Genomic DNA, 21,290 nt, shown 5'->3' on the forward strand with positions numbered 1-21,290 from the left:
GCAGGTAAAACACTGATAAGAATATTCAATAAATTAAAAAACAATCGACTAGAAAACTTTTGAAAGTAACTTAGTTCTAATAAGTTAATGAAAAATTACCTGTTTTTTTTTTTTTTTTTTTTTTTTTTTTGGTTCTTTTTTTCGGAGCTGGGGACCGAACCCAGGGCCTTGCGCTTCCTAGGCAAGCGCTCTACCACTGAGCTAAATCCCCAACCCAAAATTACCTGTTTTTAAAAACACAATATTACTTGTGTTTTCTCACTATATTAGCGCTTACACTAGAAAGCTCTGCTTTTGGTAGTTTATATTCCTTAATAAAAAAAAAAGAGGAGTAGAGAATGTCACTTAGTAATAGGATCCATGCCTAATGTGCACAAGGTACTGGGCTCCATGCTCAGCATCTCAGGACCCAACACACACACACACAGACACACACACACAGACACACACACACACAGACACACACACACAGACACACACACACACACACACACACACACAGACATATGTGCACAGACATAACATACACACAGCACAGCGGGAGGAAGAAAGGGGAAGAGAAGACTAGGAAAGACTGAATTTGCTTTCCATTTTTTAAAAGATTTATTTGTTTTATCTAAGTACATGGTACACTGTTGCTGTCTTCAGATATTGTCAGAAGAGGGCATCAGATCCCATTACAGATGGTTGTGAGCCACCATGTGGTTGCTGGGAATTGAACTCAGGGCCTCTGGAAGAGCAGCCAGTGCTCTTAACCGCTGAGCCATCTCTCCAGCCCTGAATTTACTTTCTTACACACAGCGATCCCTAACGTGTCGAGAGCTTGGGCGCATGGTTGATCCCATATCATCTTCCCTGCTTTCCAGCACCATCTCACCCTTACAGGCGTTTGCTTTGGTTGGTTTCCTTTTGGAGACAGGGTTTCTATGGGTCCATCTGGCTGTCTTGGAACTCACTCTGTAGACAGGCTGGCCTTCATCTCAGAGATCCACTTGCTTCTGCCTCCTAGTGCTGGGATTAAAGGTGTGTGCAGCTTCCGTTTATTATTTTCATATATGTGGATTCCAGCATATTAGATAAAAACCTAATGGGAAAGCATCATTCAGAAATGTTCTCATTCCCTCAGCCTACCATAGCCATGGAGTCAGACACTGCTTGAGAACTGAGGTGTAAGCAGTCAAGGAGCTAGCATGTAACAAGAATCACAATCCAACATGAGGGCTAGGAACCAAAACACTTGACTGTCCCTGGGAAGAGGAATGTAACAGGTGACGGAGAAAGTGGTAGCAAAGGTAGCCATCTTGGCCCCAGGTTGTTTTCCACTGGCTACAAGCAGGCCATACTTTAGAAACCTCTCCATAGCAAAAGGCCCTGAGACACTTTACTTCTCATCTAATGGCTTCGGTCATGTTCTTTTTAGGTCAATGCTTATAGTGTTCTGAGTATTTCTGAAAGTTAACAAAACCATAGAATCAGACAGTAAACTACATGTCCAGGAGTCTAACAGGGCCTGGATCTACAAATCAGCAGCAAACTTAGGCTAACAGTTTTCTGGATAGTTCTCTAACTGTTACAGAGGAAGCTTCACTGATCACAGGAGTTTAAAGGGGTAAGTCAAGCTAAATTTTATTGGTTGTGGCTGTCCTTCCCACTATGGAACTCGGCCACAATACCTAAGGCAGGCTTAGAACAGCCCCATGTAAGCAGCATTTTAGGTGGGAAGAGTAAGGAGCTGCCACACTCTGTGTACTAAGTGTAAGAACACTGTGGGCCATGTGTGCCAACCAGGGTTCAGTGTCTATAAAGGCACTTAGACTAGAGGGGCTGCAGAGACGGCTCAGCCGTTAGTAGCACTGGCTGCTTTTCCAGAGGACCTGGGTTCAGTTCTCAGCACCCACATGGTGGTTCACAATTGTAACTCCAGTCTCAGAGGGCCTTATACCTTCTTCTGGTCTCTATAGGCCTGTGTGCATGAGGTTAAATTTGCTCCCCCCCAGAGGGCATCACTATGTGGCCCTGGCTGGCCTAGAACTCACTGTATAGACTATGGTAGCCTCTCCTGAGTACTGGATTAAAGGAATATCCCACCATACCCAGTCTAGCACTTTCAACATTGTCTGTAACTGTCCCTCCTTCTTGAGCCTCCTCTGCCCATCTGCATCCCATTTCCCCAAGACCACACCCAATTTTATCTTTATTCTTATATGAACTAGAAAGGGAGACTAGATTCCACCTGAAGATACTGGGACTCATGGTCCAGAAAGAATAGGAAAGCCAGAAAGCCAGTTTTCTTATAACTATGTTTACTTATTAATGCTCATGCCATGGTATAAGAAGAGGTCAGAAGACAACCTGTAGGGAGGGATCGGTTCTGTCTTTCCACTATGTGGGTCCCAGGGATCAAACTCAGGGTATCAGGCTTGGCAGGAAGTGTCTTTACTGACTAAACAAAACATCTTACCAGTTCCACAATTTTAACATCAGAGGTAGAGTTCAGTAATTTATTCAATGCTAGATAAGGTATCTCTTCTTAGCTTGTTCTTCCTCTAAAGGTAAGGACGTACCACACATATTTACTCACCTGATCACTGGTTCCTGGTAGCTAAAATGAAAGGGCTTTCTCCATAGTTGCGAGCAGCCAGACCCGCCTTCTGAGGTCAGACCTAAGGGGGACTGTCTACTGGCCACAAGGACGCACATTATTTCCATAATCTTTGTGGTTTCTATCCCTGCATTCCTGGAGCAGAAATGTCTGCTGCAGTCCTTCCTTTGGAAAATGTGAAGACTTCTGGGACTGGCCCTGAAAGAAAAGGAGATAGATCAGTGAGCGGCAGTACCAATGTGATCGTAATTATTGTAATGTAGGGCAGTATGGGAAAACTGATAAAACCTTAACAGAGAATCAGAGGAAAAATGCAAATAATGTGTCAACATGGTTTTGCTTCTTCCACATTATTTTAGATTTATTTTATGTATATGAGTACACTGTAGCTGTCTTCAGACACACCAGAGGAGGGCATCTGGTCCCATTACAGATGGTTGTGAGCCACCATGTGGTTGCTGAGTATTGAACTCAGGACCTCTGGAAGAGCAGTCAGTGCTCTTAACCACTGAGCCATCTCTCCAGCCCAAATTTAAAAGATTTTTAAATGTTGGTTGTGAGTGTGTGTGTGTGTAGTGGTTGGGGGTGCACATGAGAGGCATCAGATCTCCTGAAGCTGGAGTTACAGGTGGCTGTGAGCGGCATGATGTGCCTGCTGGGAACTGACCACTACACGCTCCTATCCTCTGAACTGTCTCCAGCCATTCCTTATATTCACTGTCTTTTGTTCTTTCATTATATAATTGTTTCTATTTCTTCCTACTCATTCACTTACCTTAAACATATTTTCTGCAAAACTCCTTAATTTGTGTGTGTGTGTGTGTGTAGGTGCAAACATGTGCAAATCAGAGTACAACTTATAAGAATCAGTTCTATTCTTCAACAACATGGGTAGGACTGAACTCCAGTCATCAGACTTGGCAGCAAGTACCTTTAACTGCTGAGCCATCTCACCAACCCCAAGCCTTTCTGTATGAATATATTTATTGGCCTGGAGGTAACAAAGGCCTGCAAAGCTTTAAGTCATTGCATCTGGATAAGTACTATCTTTCACTCTATTGTCTGTAGCAACAACTTTGATATCTGTTGTGGGCCTGCATTAAAGCAAGCTTTGTGAAGACAACTGTCTTCATTTATAACATTTAATGTCCAAGTGTTTGTATATAAGTAGAATAAAAAAATGATTGGAGATCTTTGAAGAGGGTATATTGCCCTGAAAACAGTAATTCATAGAGTCTTGAGGGGGGAAAATCAGGACCTATTTGTACCGATGGAAAGAAAACAAGTGACAGCAATTAAACTCAGGGATTACTACATAGGAAAGACACAGCTTTGAGAAAATGGTTCTTAGCACACAGAGGGTTTAAAAAACAAACAAAACCCACACCTATAATTTTTTAGCACCAGATAATTCCAACATAATCTTGTCTTGTGTGTGTGAATACATGTGTGTAAAATATTTTTATATAAAATGCATTTTCATTGTCAGAAGGTTGAAATACAACAGACAATACAAATCAAAATAAAATTCTCCTTTTTCCTCCTGAAAGGTAATCTCTTATGTTTTTGTTTCTACTCATAACGAAACAGTTAGTTTTAGCTTTGCTGAAATGCCAAGATGTTAGGACATAAAACATTGAGGTACTCCATCAGCTACATCACAGGAATCCTGGTGTCTGACCAGCTGATGTCAGCTTATTTGGCCGGAAGGAAAGATGAGTCCAGTTAACAATCAGAGTTCTCAAAATGCCTCCTCCAGCCTTTGCTTAGTAGCTCTTAGCTTAGTCAGTTTACCTCCTTACCATCTCAGTTTCTTTTCTATGAGGTAAGAGGGCAGTGTCCCCACTTAGTCTGGTATCACCACTCCAGAATGTCACTGAACTTGATCACATTAACTGCCACAGAGCTTTGTACCCAAAGAACCAGAACAGGAGAACAAAAAGACAGTTGGCTTCTAGAATGCTAAGCACCCAGCAGATGCAGGCAGCAATTGAGTTTATAATCCATATATGAATTGCTAAGTATTAACAATCAGTGAAGAAAAATAGCTATTACCACACTGACTTTTTTCCAACATTTTTATTGAGATTTTCTATTTGCTAGCAATTATGCACTATGAATACAAAGGGGGAAAGCACAGTAAGCAAAAAATGACTTCTCCTACAGTGCAGTTAGCCGGCATATATTAGCCAAGAGACAGAAATAAAATATAACCATGGTAAATTCTTCAACGTACACACACACATTTATGAATATTTTCTTCCAATTGTATATGGGTCAGGATATCTGGAAACTGGTTATTTTTTTTACGATTATAAACTCTAAAAATTATACTATCCATGAGACTATTATTACGTATAGAATTAAAATTATATAAGCCAGATATGTTGGCATATACCAGTAATCCTGGCCCTTGGGAGGCTAAGGCAAGAAGACTTTTGCACACTTAGGTCTAGCCTTTTCTGCAGTTAATTGTAGGCCACCTGGGCTACTATGAGAAGCTGTCTTAAAAAAAAAAAACACACCTCACAAGACCAAAATGAAATTAAATAAACATAAGTGCAAAATCAAACTCTACCTAGTCCCAATGGATATACCTACAAAATGCTCCTGCACCTACGGTTCAGGGAGCATGTGGAGAGGGAGCAGAAAGCTTGTAAGACAGAGGACCAGAGGGTTTGCTGTGAGATTGTGTCTCCTAGTAACGTCAGGAGATACACCCATAAAGTCTCACCATCATGACTGCCTAAACATCAGCTGACCAAGGAAGATACCAACAGACACACCTATGAGGCTTCGGCTTACACAAGTAACTACAGGAAACCAAGGAATACTGAGAAACAGTCTACTCCAGAGAAGAGCACATTAATTGATTATCCAATATAAATTGTCAGCCCTGAAAACATTCATATAAGTGACATTATAGATTCAACGGGTTATAGTTAGACATATATATGTACATATATATGCATGTAGTAACTATTAATGAAAAAGTGGGACCTGAATTTCAAACAGAGCAAGGAGGGGTATATAAGAAGGTTTGGAGTAAAAAGAGGGGAGAGATATTTTAACTATAGTCTTGAAAACAAAGAAATAAAGAAATTCTCTGAAAGGACCACATGGGTATTCATGTTACAGTGAGCTAAACAGTCACTAATTATACAAATGTATGAAAAGTGCAAACTCTAAGTAAAGTCAAATGTAGTTACACTGCCAGACTACCTCTTTCTACAGTCTCACCTACATTATCAATAAATGAGGGCTTAGATTCTTACTGGATCTCGTATGTAAGCCTTTAGTGAGGAGATCCAGCTATTTGAAATACATGAAACTGAAGCCACCTCTCCTCTCTATGCTTCCTACTCTTCTGAGCATCCTTTCACTCACCCTCCCATCCCCTCTACCATAATTATACCCTGCATGTCAATTTTCTTCGGCCCCAGAAGCTGCCAATCAGGTAAGACATATTTTTGCCTGCTTTATTGCCAAAACCTTTTTTTTTTTTTTGCTTTTCCATTTTTGAGAGACAAAGCAGAAGGGTTGGTTGAGAGTACTTTACTACATTGCTCTGTAGTGTTGGCAGAAAGATCACGGGAGCACAGGCTCTGTGAGATCAGCAGTGAATAGGAAAAGATGGCGTATATGGCAGAGAAAAGCATTTACAAAGCAAAGGAGACCTTGAGGGAATAATTTAATGAACTGAGTCAAACTAGGCATTTGTCCATATTTAAACACTACTGCTAATTTCTCACCACTAAAGTCATTAGTAAGAACTGTTTAGGGGGAGCTAAAGAGATGGTTCAGCAATTAAGAGCACTAGCTCAGATATTCCAGAGATCCAGAGTTCAATTCCCAGCACCCATACAGCAACTCACTTCTGTCTGTAGATCCCAGGTCCAGGGCTTCTGACACAGCCGCACAGACAAAACACCAATCAACATAGATAAAGTAAGAAAAAAATTGCTTAAACATAATTCTATTGCAACAAGTCCTGTGTAAAAAAAAAAAAAACAACCAAAAAACAAAAAAACAAAACAAAAAAACAGCCTATTCCTAACCTCCAAGGTCAAACTTTTATTAAAATCTTTTTAAAAAGATTTATTTATATAAGCACATTGTAGCTGTCTCTACACACAGCAGAAGAGGGCATTGGATCCCATTAGACATGCTTGTGAGCCACCATGTGGGTGTTGGGAATTGAACTCGGGACCTCTGGAAGAGCAGTCAGTGTTCTTAACTCCTGAGCCATCTCTCCAGCTCGATGACCAAACTTTTAATACTGAGATAAGATCAACGTTTAAAATGTCTGAGTACCAACTAGTGGACTATGCTAGATCTGTCCTCCTCAGATATTGCCTCGTCCCTTCCTACTCCTCTCAAGTGGCCCCTCCTAACCTAGAGGTTCTTCCTCTGAAAGGGAGTGAAGTTAAATCTAGGTATGATTAATCCCTCTCCACAAAAGAGAAGTGGAACTGAGGTCTGAAAGTCAGTACAAATTGGCATTTAAATTTATTTTCCCTTAAATTCCCTTAGATCACCTCCTACAATAATAAGGGAGTTTTCTGAAGTGTTCTCTTTTGAAAGCCCCTGGAGTTTAAACTTTTCTAAGAGCAATTTTTTGAGTCACTCCATGGTTTCCAGGCCAAGAGTACACTCAGCTCAAATTTCAGGTTAAGAAGACACGAGGAACAGTATGTAGGCGTGCTTCCCACTTAAGTATGATGACCAAGTCCAGTCCCCAGAATCAACTGCACAAAGCGGTCTTCTGACATCCATGTGCATGCGTTCTCACATTCACATACTCTCTGCGACTCCTACCGTGGTTACTCAGGATTCTGTGTATATTTGATACTGAGATGAGCTAATAATTCTCATCTTTAAAGAAATAAAGACAACATGCCAACCAGAACACAATGATGTATAGCAATTCATCCAAAACCATGGCGAAGAAAATGGCCAAGACATAGTCAAAGATCTCAGTCTCTCATATCCATGCCTTTCACAATGGAGGCCAGAACTGGTAAGTTGGAATGCATGAAGACTCTAGAAACTAACTATCCAAACTCACCAAACTCACTCTAGGGCCGCACTTGAAGGGATGCTGAGGGCAGGTGGAGGCTGGCTCCGTGTGAGTCTCTGTTGAGCCAGGTTACGCACACCTGACAAAGGAACCGCACAAGGAACTGGAACAGGATAGAAAGCCTGAGGCCTGAGCTCCCTGGCTCCCAGTGCACCCCACCAAGCACCTGAATGTCCTTCTGGGGCTCCATTTCCAGAATTGCCTAGGGGGAGCCAACTTTCCTTTGCACTCAGGCAGCACAGGGAATTCTGTACATCTCCGTTCTGATGAGAAGGAAGTGGCTCTGGAGAAAGCTGCAGGCTGGGGTAAACGGCAGGACAGCCGTTCACTATTCTAGTTTCTTTGAAGCTCAAATTTGTGTGGTGTTAAGACAAACATACAGAAAGAAGTAGGAAATGAACACATTTATTCCAAAAAGTAACACATTAAAAATGGATTTAAACTTGTCCAAGCCAACTTCATAAATTCTTTAATCTTTTATTAAACAAATGTACAACCCAAAACATCACACGATGACGGTAATAACTTGGGTAAGGAGAGGTAGAGGGGTACATCTATGTTTGTGGAACAGAGAGTGAGTCCAATCCCAATTTCAATCTTCTAGAGTTCACAACAGAAATGGCTGATAAACAATTTAACATAAAATGTACTGGACCACAATACAATGAGCAAAGGCCATTTCAAAACCAAAAGTGACCTCTGAGACACAAATGTTCCTGGTACTGAGCCAGAAATAAGCCTTACCGGTTTGTCGTCTTCCAAAACTGAGCCTGCCAGTTTTTCTTTCATTTACTGAGGCCATTTCCAAACAAATCTGTCTGTGATTAGGTCCATTTGAAGCCAAGGCAACAAAGTAAGGAGCTAATATGTCAGTGAGGAAAGTTAAAACAGTAAACGGGGCTACTCACGCTGCATTCCTAACAATGTTAGGGCAGGCCCATCCAAATGAATGGAAACCTAAGGGTGGAACAATTCTTTCTCCATTTCAGCAAACTTTCTGGCGTTTCTTCCAGATATCCGGCAGCTGCCCAGAAAAGTAGGTAGGTATACAACACAGTAAGTCAGCTGTTTCCCATCCCCCCTCACATTACAGAAATGGCCGCCTCAAAGCTAAAATCAAAGAACACTTTGTGGTGAGTCAGATAAGACATTTGACTTTAATGACAAAGAGAAAATAATTTGGCCAAAAATTTAAAAAATTAACAGAAATCACTTTTTTTTTTACAGATATGTAGAGAAGTTGTTGAAACTTATTTTGTCTAGTATTTTAAAGGGGAAGAGGGGGGGAGACGGTATTTTTTTTTTTTTTTAAGCTCCAATGAACATTTACTGTGCTGGTTCCAGATGAGATTGCCAACTAGTCCTGGGATCCAATTTCTAAAATCCAGGGATTCATCCATTCAAGTAGTCCTGACAGTTATAAACACTGGACTTTCTGTGGTCTGGGATGACATCCACTGCAGCTTCTTGTTCAGGCATTTCCTGAGAGCTCACACTGCCTCCAACTACCTGACCCCTTGAGGGGGAGCCTGAGGTGGGAGGTTTTACCAAATTCAAAGCATTGTCACAGTCTTCACTTGCTTGAGGAACTGCTACCTCGGATACAGACACATTCAGAATCTCTGGAGGTGGTGATCCCATCTCCAAGGAACTACACTTGAGAAAGTCATCTGGCTCAGAAAGTGGAGAACGTGGTTTCTCTTTTGGAACTCCAGGTGTCCGTGTGACAAAATCAACAAGATCTGGAAGGCAAGGAGATGGTCCATGGCCTGAAGGACTGACCGTTGTGGATTCCATCCTAAGCAAATCTTTCTGTAGTGGTGAAGGTTCTTTTACTTCCTCAGACAACATTCCTCCAGCCAAGAGGTCAAGGGCCTGGTGTGTTCTCTCCCCTCCTAGGTCATGGTCAACATTTTCCATAGGGTGGCCAGTTTCCAAAGAGTTAGAGGTGATTCTCCCATTTCTGGAATTAGATGAGCTATGTGCACCCTCTGTTTCAAAATTAAGCACCAAAATTTTGGGAGATTCTAATGGAAATCCAGAAAAAGATGGCACTGGTTCAACGTCACTGGGACTGGAAGGATTACACACTACAGATGACACAGAATTTTCTTCACTGATTTTCTGTGACAGGGCAGTTGGTGATCTCCTTGTTTGTTCTATCTGAGAATTGCAGAACTCAGCATGCGTGTCCCCCAGATTCCTCAGAGTTGCAAACCTCTCCACCTCTACATGTGTAGTGTCTAAGCTTTCTGAACCTTCGCTTTCTGTTTTCACAGTTCCTTCTGGATGGGTACCTTGTAGCTCCTCAGCCTCCACTTCTGGTTTCTCTGGTCTCTCCCAAGTCTCTTGTCTCTTTAAACACATGCCTGATCCAGCTGGGGACAGCAGAAGTAGTTCAGGCATGCCTTTTGGGTTCTGGAGCAATGATGGAAATGAATCTATTTTTGTCCTTTTGGAAGGGAGACACTGACTCAACTCAATTACTATGCTACTTGTATTTTCATGTCCTGTCATCAATCTGCTAGACTGCTCTGCCTCTTTGTCAATTGTTGACAACTTGGGTTCTCCTTCCCATGTATTTCTGTTGCCATAGTTTGAATTAGAATCTTCTATGCTCTGGAGTCCAATGTTAGCGCCTTCTTCAGCTGCTACCTTTCCTTTCAGTTCAGTGTTTCTCTTCCCTTCACTTTCTCTGCAATCCTCTGACTGGTACACCTCTTGGTTCTTGTCCTGGTTATCCATGAGGTTAATTTCTACCAACTTCTGAGATCCGTTGGTTTGACAGTGTTCATCTGACGGATGAGAAGTTGAGTCTGTAGCAGGTGGCGCTGGCTCTCCCTGGTCAAATTTGATTTTGACCTCTGAAGGTCGATCCTTATCAGTGTCATTCTGGAAAGAACCAGAAGTCCACATGGCCAAAGTGTCTGTCTTTGGGGAAACCATTTCATAAGGCCTATTTTGGTATAATCTTGTCAGAGGCTGTAGGAAGCTAAAGGTGCTGTCTCTGCCTTTGGGGTCTATCTGATCTACAATGGACCATTTCCCTATGGACTCCACACCTTTTGAAATAGGATTTTCAAGATTGCTGATCTCAGTGGCAGTGGCCAAAGCAACATCTTGAGGCAGATCCTCTGGGGATACACTACTCTTCAAAGCAGAAGTGGAGGAGATATCTGAACTTTCCGTTCTAGAAAGGCTGCTGCTTTCCCCATTGGCCAATGGACTGCTACTCAGCTTAGTCTCATGGGCCCCCTTTCCACCACTACTGTAGAATATGTCATACAGGTCCTTAGCATTGGCCGTGGCTAAGCAGGAATTTCGCTTTTCTAACTTTTTGGCCTGTTCACTGAACACACTTGAGAGGGGCGGTGGAGGCCGAACTAACATAGAGATCAGGGTCTGGTCCCGGTCACTCTCACTCACCCCAGGAGCTGTCTCATCACAAGGAATTGCAGCTGGTTGTTCTGAGGCCATGAAGGCCACAGGCAACCCTGGGTTCAAAATGTTAGGACCTTGGAAGCCAAGACTAAAAGTCTGAGATACCACCGAATTAGATTTTACTGGAGTTAAGACAGCATTTGCTTGAGCAGGAGATGGGGCAGACAGCTGAGGTACAACCAGGGGTGGTGGAGGTGGGGGTGGAGGTGGTGGGGGTGGAGGTGGTGGAGGTGGAAGCAGAGCCAGCATTTGCTCAGGTATTTGGGATGGCTCATTCTTTTCAGCCAGTTCCACTTTTTCCTCTGGAGACCCTTTTAGAACCACCTCTTCTCCTCCAAAGGCTTTGGAGATGACATCTGGAGGCAAGAGAAGATCTGATGAAGACTCCTTAACCACTGGCAGAGGCTTGGCGGAGGCTCCAGAGGACTTGATGGACAGAAAGGTATTAAGAGGAGCAGGCTTGCTCACTGTGGCTGAGCCTGACTTGCGCAGTGCTGTGGATGGGATGGGCAAGTTGGGTCGGATCTTAGTCTGTGCTGAAGTTGTCACGACAGGTGTCCAGGGACTGGTATGTGCAACAACAGTTTTCCCAGAAAGCTTGATTTTGATGGGCTTTGCCTTTCCAACTTCGGCTTTGCCTTCATCCCTGTCCTTATTGGTTTCCACAGTGTCTTCCTTGGGGGCACCTGGGGTCACCAATGAATTTTTCTCTTCTTCTTTTTCTGGCTTCTTCCAACTGAACTTTCCAAAAGATGCTGTTGATGATTCCTTCTTTACTTCTTCTTTTACTTGTGGTTTGAGGCTAGCATTCCTTTTACTGTCACCTTTCTCGGGGGAATCCCTGCCCTCAGAGAGTTGGTCCTCTAGTTCTCCAGAGGCTTTGTCATCTTCCTTTGCTTCTTTCACAATTTTTGCCTTTTTTTCGATCTTCTCCTCCTTCGGTTTCTCATTAAGTTTACGTTTTAGCTCATTTTGCCGTCGTCGCTCTGTCTCTAGGACAACAGCCAAGCCAGCTTGGCGGTCCAGATTTCTTCGTTCTTCATACAATGGGTTTTCTTCCACATATTTCTGGAAAGAGAAAATATAAAGGCTTAATAAGTTGTCAAATTGATATATAAGAGAAAACCTTGGCCCTCGCCATAGCTACAACTCATTTAAAGAGTAAATCCCTGGAACAATCTTTTCAAGAGTTAGGACTAAGAACTTTCTAGCGTGAGAGGGATAGGAAATATTGGCAGCTAACTCTGATATTTGACATAGTCAAAGGAATTAGTACAGAAAAGTAGGGAGTTCTACAGGGACTTCAAAGACCAACCTTGTATTTTTCATTGTGCTGATGACCCTTGACATGCTGCTCTCCAGAAATTGGGTCCCCCAAAAATTCCTCACAAAGTTGGCAGTAAAACCCAGTGATAGGAATCAGAAACTCAGAGCCTAAAAGAAATAGAAAAGAGGAAGCAGCCTTTTCCATCAAGGATGACAGAAACCAGAGGCAAATGGCATCACTATTCTGCAATAAGATGACCATACCCACTTTGGAGTCAGAAGTGGCTTTTAGCTAAATCCCAAGGACATACTCTTTCTAACCTAAGGTTTTTACCTCCATGCAACTATTCCTTTTACCACTTGGGAACACTGCCTCACCTGGTTAAACCAGTAGCACCCTATGCCAAATCCACTCCTTAAGGTCTAACAAGCAGCAAGCATCTTAGAAGAGATTTAGCACCATGCTCCTCAATAGCAAACTCACTTATTTGCATGAGGAGAGCGCCCATGTAGGTACTAAGTCAGGGCAGTGACCATTTCAACCTGGGGCACTGACTACTTGTAAACACAATTTTAAAGATATTCAACTTCTCATCTAACTTCTTAATAAAAACACTTCAAACCTATTTTAGTTGAGTGGATTTTAGTTGGAAAAGCAGGAAGGGAGGAAGCCTACCTTTTGCAGGAACAGTTATCTTGTCAGTTCGCTTTACTGTGTCTTGCTTAGCCTCGCTCTGGGTCTTTGAAGCCCAAGGTCTGTTGTAGGGATCCAGTGTCTATTTGCAAGAGGCAGAGGCGCTCACACAACAGCACTAAAATCTCAATGACCCACTTTTCTCTCTTTTTCTTCCCTAAATATCAGACCAGGGAACCAGCAGTTCTTAGCTACCCACCCCCACCCACCAACTCTGCCAACTGTTTAAACGGAATCACCTGTGGAAAAGGTAAAAACATGTTAGCTCAAGTGCTAGAAAAGGATAAATAAAAATTCAGGTACTCAAGGAATCAAAAGAGAGAGAAGCCTCACTTACACTCATATGGTGTTTAGTAATAGTAGGTCCCCTGAACTGAGCCCTAGGGATGGCATCTCCTTTGTTGTTAACGCTTGGCTCTTCAGACTGGGCTCCTGCCCTTTTGAGAATGTTTCCTTTTCCAGCTTCGTAATGCAGATGGGAGCACAGAGGTTGGAGGGGAAGAGGGTGAAAGTAGAAACAACAGTGGTCAGGATACCTACCTGTGTGTGCTTCTTATTGTGCATATGGGTGAAGAAGTCAAACATGGTCCCACAGATGGTGTTGCAGTCTTTGCACCAGTGATTGCCAGCATCATAATACTCATAAGCAGCGACAGGCTCATCAGGGTGCTTAGCAGTTGGTTGGAGGATTTCAGTAGAACTAGGGCTCTTAATATAGGACTTTTCATTTACTTTTGATTCCTAGAGAGAAAAACTACACTTGTAAAAAAAAAAAAAAAAATCAAGGCAGTCCAGATTTATCTACTCTCAAAAAAGCAGGTGGTCACAATCATAGGAACCATGGACATAGGAATCAGGACCATAGGAATTATGACCATATGTCTAGTGTGTAATATAAAAAGCTATATAAGATAGGGAGAATCTTAATAGAACCTATATTCAAAGGCCAAGAAAATGAATTAGGCACGACAGTTCTTTCACAACAAGAATGTAACTGCTAGGGCAGGAGAGATGGCTTTTAAGAGCACTGGCTGTTCTTGTAGAGGACCAGGGATCAATTCCAATAGCCACATGGCCGCTCACAACTGCTTGTAACTCCTCTTCTGGCCTCTGTGGACACGGTATCCATGTGGTGCACATATATACGTGTAGCCAAAATATCCATACACGTAAAAAAGAATTATTAAGCTACTTATATATCCTTTAGATATATATTTTAGAGAGTTTTTAGAGATATTTTAGAAAAATTTCTAAAAAAGAATTATCAAGATCCTATGAGGTCAGCGAAATGATCGGATTACACTCAAGCTGATGAACTGAGTTTGATTTCCAGAACCCATGTGAAGGGCGAGGCTGGTGTCGCACATATGGATCCCAGCCCTCATAAGGTGAGGTGGCAGTGGAGACTGGAGACATGCCATGCTCATGGGTCACGGCAGAGACACTGAGACCTGCCTCAAAAACCAAGTGGAAAGAGAGCAGCGACTCCTACAAGTTGTCCTCTGTCCACCTCGCATGTGCACACACCGCTAAATAAATGTAACTATGTATGTGTATATATTATGTATGCACATATAATCATATGTATGTACATATACATATATATGTGTGTATATTACATATTATACACACCTGAATGAATGTAAGTATATATGTGTACATACATATATACTATATATATCACACACACATACATATGCAATGTTTTTTTTTTTTTTCTTTTTTTTCGGAGCTGGGGACCGAACCCAGGGCCTTGCGCTTGCTAGGCAAGCGCTCTACCACTGAGCTAAATCCCCAACCCCCATATGCAATGTTTTAAAGAGGATTTCAAGGGGTTGGGGATTTAGCTCAGTGGTAGAGCGCTTGTCTAGCAAGCGCAAGGCCCTGGGTTCGGTCCCCAGCTCCGAAAAAAAGAACCAAAAAAAAAAAAAAAAAAAGATGATTTCAAGACTGTGGGAAGCTCTGACTGCCTTGGAGAAAAGCTGGAGACCACGGTGGGGAGGAGTCACGCACTGCACCTTTAGGAGATGCTGAATACATGACCTGTGCAGACAGACATGCTGCATTCAAAACCAAATGGTGGCTAGAAAGAGAAACATAATGTAAAAGATAGCCAGCAAGTTAAGAGTATGAAGAAAATAAGAAGTCAGTAATCACTTTTCTTATGTGTCCTGGAAAGCCAGTGCTGCACATGGATAAAGCAGACAGCCATTTCTATGGATTGATGGAAAGGAATAAGACCAGATCTTCCTAAACTGCCTAAAAGTCACCAGTACAAGTTAAGACCTTTAACAAGTCTAATTTTTAGAGTGTGTGTGTGTGTGTGTGTGTGTGTGTGTGTGTGTGTGTGTGTGTGCGCGCGCGCGCGCGCGCGTGCGCATGCAGGTTCATGTGTGCCAGGGCATGTGTTTGGAGAACAGAGGACAACTTCTGGAGTCAGTCCTTGCCTTGGGTGTGTATGCAGGCTGGTGGGCCTGTAACTCGGGCTCACTCTTCTGTTTCTGCCCGCCCTGTCTTAGGAGTGCTGGATGCAGACTCATGATACTGAATCCTACTTTTTGCAGGCTCTGAGAACTGAACTAGAGCCATCCAATTCTGTAAAGCATTCTTCTACCTGCTGAGCCATCTCACCAATAATAAATGCTTCTGTTTATATGAAGTAGTCATGAGGGTGGGGAAAAGGTGTTCAGGAAATGAGAATTTGGGTAGATGAATTACAGTGAACAAGAGTGCAGAGGAATGCAGTGAGGCCTAGGGAAGGTGTGCATCACGATGACTGGCGTGTGAAGAGGACTGAGAACGCTGTAGCAGTGACTGTGCTGGTGTGCGCCTTAATCCCAGTCCCCAGAGCCTAGAGTCTGTGAACAAAACAAATGTGAGTCATAGTGAAATCCTCAAAACCCCCCGATAGCAGTCCAAAGGGGCTAAAAAATAACCCAAAAGTTGGTCCCTACCTTGTTGTTAGAGGAAGGGTTTGAGGGTGACAGCTCTTTTTCTGGGCTCTTAGATTTTTCTTTCTCAGGCTTCTCTGTAGACTCTTTACTGTCATTTGCAGATTTCAGAGATTTATCAAAGATGTCAATTCCCAAGATCTGGGCCACCTTGTCCAGCTCAGACTGTTTCTTTCCCGCTTCTTCTGTCTCCTTGTGCAGCTCTGCGATGTCCTTCATGATACCCTCCTGCAGCCGGCTCACCTCCATCAGAAGGGGGTCTTTGTGACCATCCTTCTCCCTTCGCTTCTTACGCAACATCTCCCCTGAATGGTCAAATGTTTACCAAAAGAAATCTAAGAAATGACAAACTAAAAAAATTCATTTTCTGGGGTTGGGGATTTAGCTCAGTGGTAGAGCGCTTGCCTAGCAAGCACAAGGCCCTGGGTTCAATCCCCAGCTCCGAAAAAAAGAAAAGAAAAAAAATTCATTTTTTAAAATTTATAAGTAGCAATTTATAAAGCTGTATGGTTACAAAATCATTTTGTACCAAAAACCTTAAAAGCAAGTAACACTTTTCATATGGGGTTAGTGTGAGGAAGTCTCAGTAAAGGTGAAGGCAAGAAAGCACATTCTCTTGTGGACAATGATAATCAGGTCAGGCTGACGGGCAGGACCTCGGGGACCCTGGGGACTCTCCCGGGTGTCACACATAGGCAGGTCGGGACGTACGTGTCTCCCAAACAGATGATCTGACCTCATCTAATTTAAGAACATTCTACCAGTTTGTGTAATGACTTGATGCCTAATATTATTTCTTGTTTTCAAGTTGATTCATGGATCAACCCTTATGGAATAAAATAAGTAAGCTTTTCATCTTACGCAACACAGCTTCAGACAGAAACAATTATCTTTTTCTGTTCTCTACCCTTTCATACTATTATCCAGTTGCAGTGTTTAGAAGCATTTTTTTTCTTTCACTGCATATGTGAATTCTTAAAAGCACAGATGAAGAAACAGAAGAAATAGCACATGTCTGGAATCCCACTACTTTGAAGATGCAGACAGGAGTATCAGGATTTCAAAATCCTCCTGAGCTACACAGTGAATATGAGGCTAGTGTGGGTTACATGAGAGCTTGTTCACAAAAAATAAAAAACAACAATGCCAGTCTGGTCTACAGTTGGAGTTCCAGGACAGCCAGGGTTGTTACACAGAGAAACCCTTTCTCTAACAAACAAACAAACAAACAACAAAAATAAGAGAAGAGGAGGAGAGAGGGAACGACATATAAAGTAAGGTATCCCAGAACACTGTGGGCTAAAGAGAAAGCTCTCCAAAATGATGAGGGGACACAGAAAGGACACTATAGTCCACTCAACATGGCTCCCGCCAGCTAAATTTGGGCAACGTGGAGCATGTAAGTAAACAATGACAATGACAATGATAACCTACTATCACTGAATGAACACATACTCACACAAATGACTAAACAAATTGGGACAAGGGTTAGAAGTTCCTCATTGAAACAGAAACCCATCCTCCTGCAAAGGCGTGTTTTTGGTTCCCTGTCCTTGGCCATGTAAGAATTGGAAGCAAAGAAATATGGTGGATTTGGAAAGGTCTGGGACCACCTTGCCCCACAGGCTCAGGATCCCACAGAGGAGCAATTAAAACAAACAAACAAAACAGGAATCCACTACAAAGAAGGAACAACAAAAATGAAAAAAAAATCACTCAACAACCATCAAAGTAAGGTTTGCAGGTTAGAAACATTAATTAAAGTGGTGGGAAGAAGGGGTTGGGGATTTAGCTCAGTGGTAGAGCGCTTGCCTAGGAAGCGCAAGGCCCTGGGTTCGATCCCCAGCTCCGAAAAAAAGAACCAAAAAAAAAAAAAAAAAAAAAGTGGTGGGAAGAAGCTTTACGAGTGACTTTTACCACAGTCTCAAAGATTTCCCAAGATACTCCTGTCATGAATTTGGCATTCCTTTTGTTATAGTCTTACCAAAAATGCCTAAAGTCAATCATAAACATCAGATAAACTAAAATTATGAGATATTCTATAAAATACATGACCTTTTCTAAAATATCAAATTATGACTAGGGTGGCTCAGAAACTATTGTTATTAAAAGGGGAAAGACTAACAGACAACTGAGCATGATGGATAACCTTTCAATTTCTTTTTCTATAAAGGACAGTAATAAAACAATTAGTAAAATATAAATAAGATTGCTAGGCTAGATAGTACGATTAATTTCCTAATTTTAAAAATCTTTTTGCAGCTGGGCATGGTGGCACACGCCTTGAATCCCAGCACTGGGGATACAGAGGCAGGTGGATCTCTGTGAGTTTGAGGTCACCCTGGTCTACAAAGAGAGTTCCAAGACAGCCAGCACTGTTACACAGAGAAATCTTGTCTCAATAAACCAAACAGACAAACAAACTTTTTACATGTGTGTATGTGTGTGCATATGTTCCTATGTGTGAGTACAGGCATACACATCTTACTGGAGTGGAGGTCAAAGGGCAACAACCTTGGGTGTTAGCCCCCCATCTTCCATTTTGCTTGAGACCTCTTTTGCTACATACAGCAGGCTTCTGGGGACTCTCTTGTTTCTGCCTCCCATCTCAAGATAGAGATGCTGAGATCACAGGCGTGTGCCACTGCATCTAACTCTCTGTGGGTTCTCAGAACCCAGACTCAGATGCTCACACTTGCTGTAGCCCTGAACCATCATCACCTTATCCATAATTTTCTGGTTTTGATTAGTGTATTGCATACGTGAATTATTATTTGGAAATATATACTGAAGTTCTCAAGGGTATCATATCTACAACTTTCTCTAAAAGAGTTCAGGAAAAATTACACACTTAGTGGCAGGCATGGTGGCAAACACTTTTAAGCCCAGCACTTGGAGGCAGAAGCAGGAGACTCTCTAAGTTCAATGCCAGCCTGACCTACAAAGTGAGTTCTAGGACAGCCAGGGCTACACAGAGAAAGCCTGACTCAATAAACAAAAGCAACAACAACAACAAATTACACACTCGAATACAAATGGAGGAAGAAAGGGGAAGAGAGTGAATAAGAACAGAATACATGGTAAAATAATTAATAACTTGAGAGGACTACCCGAGGAGTCTTTGCATGAGTATTACAACTTTTCTCCAGGTTTATGCCCAAATTGTTTTCACTGATTCTAAGTACTAATATCTCTCCATGCGAATCTACTGCTCAACAAAGCCGCCATACAAAGGAGTTGTCTGATACCTTGTTGCTTATGGAGCCGCTCCAACTCAGTTCTGAGATAAAACATTTTCTTCTGCCGGGCTTCCTGCTCGGTTTTCAGTCTCTCTCTCTCCTCAATAACCTGTACAATAAACATGGAGAGAGTGTGACCTGAAGCTCCCAAGACAGGGTGGGAGGGCAGGGAGGGTGGAGAGAGCAGCTACAGCTGTGTTAAAGACTATAAGAGCACATGACTGAACGCCAAGCTCACAGAGTCAAAACGTTAAGACCAGAAGAACTCTACCACTATGAGCTAGTTTTACTCCCTCTGAAAGTCAACTACAGCTCACACCTATGGGACTGTCTGGTCTAATATCCTTGTGACTATCAAAACCATACAACCATGTATTCTTAGCAGACCAGAATTTTCATCAGTTCAAATGCTAAGAACATCATTGAGGCCAGCCAGTGGTGGTGTACACCTTCAACCCCAGCACTTGGGAAGAAGAGGCAAGTGGATCTCTGTGAATATGAGGCCAGTCTGGTCTACAAAGCAAATTCTAGATAGCCAGGGCTGTTACAAAACAAAGCAAAACAACAAACCAAAAAAAAAAAAAATAAAAACACACACCTCATGTATCTACATCTACAGTGGAACCTGGTACTTGTATTCCTGGACGATGGAACTCACTCTGGTTACAAAACAAATTATTCCCCTTGAAAACTGTGTTTCTGTGTTGACAGGAGCTCCTCAGCTTCCAACACCCTCCTTTTCTCCCTATTTAGCACTTGTGCTTGAATCTTAAACTTAAAGCCCAGTGTAGTGGCACACACTTCTAAATCCTAGCACTTAGGAGGTGTCTGCAAAAGACTGGAGTAAGTTCCAGCTTAGTCTGGTACACATAACAAGCTCCAGGACAGCTAGGTCCACAGAGCAAGACCTGGCCTCAAAACAAAACTCCTTCACCCGAAGTTCACATGCCTGCACACAGAAGCTTTGTAGTCAAAATGACACTTTGTTCAAACACAAGCTCAAAGCCACAATTTATCCTCTTCCTCACAACTATGCTACCAAGAAAGGTTTCAAGTAGAAGGTACCTAAAGCCACTGACAGCACCACTGGATAGACTGAACCCAGACGGAAACATAAAGAAAAGGACTGATGTGGACCTGCGCGACTTGTATTAGCTGTATTATCTATTTCATGCTATTTCAACTCCACAACACTGTCTCAGTTTTACAGCACCAACAGTGGTCAGCTACCGTGGGGCTAGAGGTGCTCAGCAGTGAGGAGCAGGTGCTGCTCTAGCAGAGAACCTGAGTTCAGTTCTTAGCACCCACATCATGCGGCTCACACTGCCTGTAACTGCAGTTCCAGGGCATTCCACATCCTCGTCTGCACTTGCTGGGCACCTGTCCACATGTGCACAAGTCCACAGACAGACAGGAACTTACGTACATAATTAAAGATAAATCTTGGGGCTGGAGAGGTAACTTGGTGGTTAAAAACAAACTGCTCGGGGTTGGGGATTTGGCTCAGTGGTAGAGCGCTTGCCTAGGAAGCACAAGGCCCTGGGTTCGGTCCCCAGCTCCGAAAAAAAGAACCAAAAAACAAAAACAAAAAAACAAACAAACAAAAAAAAAAACCAGACTGCTCTTCTAGAAAACCTGTGTTCTGCCTATTCATAGCACCTACAAAGCGGGTCACAATTGCTTATAACTCTGCAGTCCAGAGGATCGGAACCCTCTCTGGTCTCTAAAATATCAGGCACACATATAGTGCACAGATATATATCACCCAAACACATAAAGTAAATAAATTCTTAAATTAAAACTAAAAAGAATCTTTAAAGGCCTCACCCAAGGTTACACAAGTCAGAGTAAATTTAAAGTGTAGACATAGATTGTGTATGGTGGCATATGCATTTCTCAGAACTAAGGAGACAGAGTCAGGTAGACCCTTTGAATTAGAGGCTAGTCTAGTCTACACTGAGAGTTCTAGGTCAGCCAGGAATATATAGCAAGATCCTGGTCTCAAAATAAACAAAGA

At 42.5% G+C, this 21,290-nt stretch overlaps 1 protein-coding gene and 1 non-coding gene across 5 annotated transcripts in view; one reads left to right on the plus strand and one right to left on the minus strand.

The window, feature by feature from the left end:
- Positions 1-579: 579 nt before the first annotated feature.
- Zfp318 (zinc finger protein 318) overlaps positions 580-21,290 on the minus strand; it is a 39,276-nt gene continuing 18,565 nt past the window's right edge. The window contains exons 5-10 of one of the 4 annotated variants that reach the window (XM_039084820.2): positions 19,283-19,382; positions 16,038-16,339; positions 13,624-13,824; positions 13,066-13,165; positions 12,439-12,557; positions 8,072-12,191 (exon numbers count right to left, since the gene is read on the minus strand). In XM_039084820.2, the coding sequence (XP_038940748.2) occupies positions 9,075-12,191; positions 12,439-12,557; positions 13,066-13,165; positions 13,624-13,824; positions 16,038-16,339; positions 19,283-19,382 (3,939 nt within the window). In that variant the 3' untranslated portion in view covers positions 8,072-9,074. 4 annotated transcript variants of the gene reach the window in all.
- Positions 17,553-17,677, plus strand: Snora38 (small nucleolar RNA, H/ACA box 38). Its single transcript, XR_005489586.1, has one exon. It is a non-coding gene; the product is annotated as a small nucleolar RNA SNORA38 (small nucleolar RNA).

Source organism: Rattus norvegicus, chromosome 9 (assembly GCF_036323735.1).
Source record: "Rattus norvegicus strain BN/NHsdMcwi chromosome 9, GRCr8, whole genome shotgun sequence".
Taxonomy (NCBI): Eukaryota; Metazoa; Chordata; class Mammalia; order Rodentia; family Muridae; genus Rattus; species Rattus norvegicus.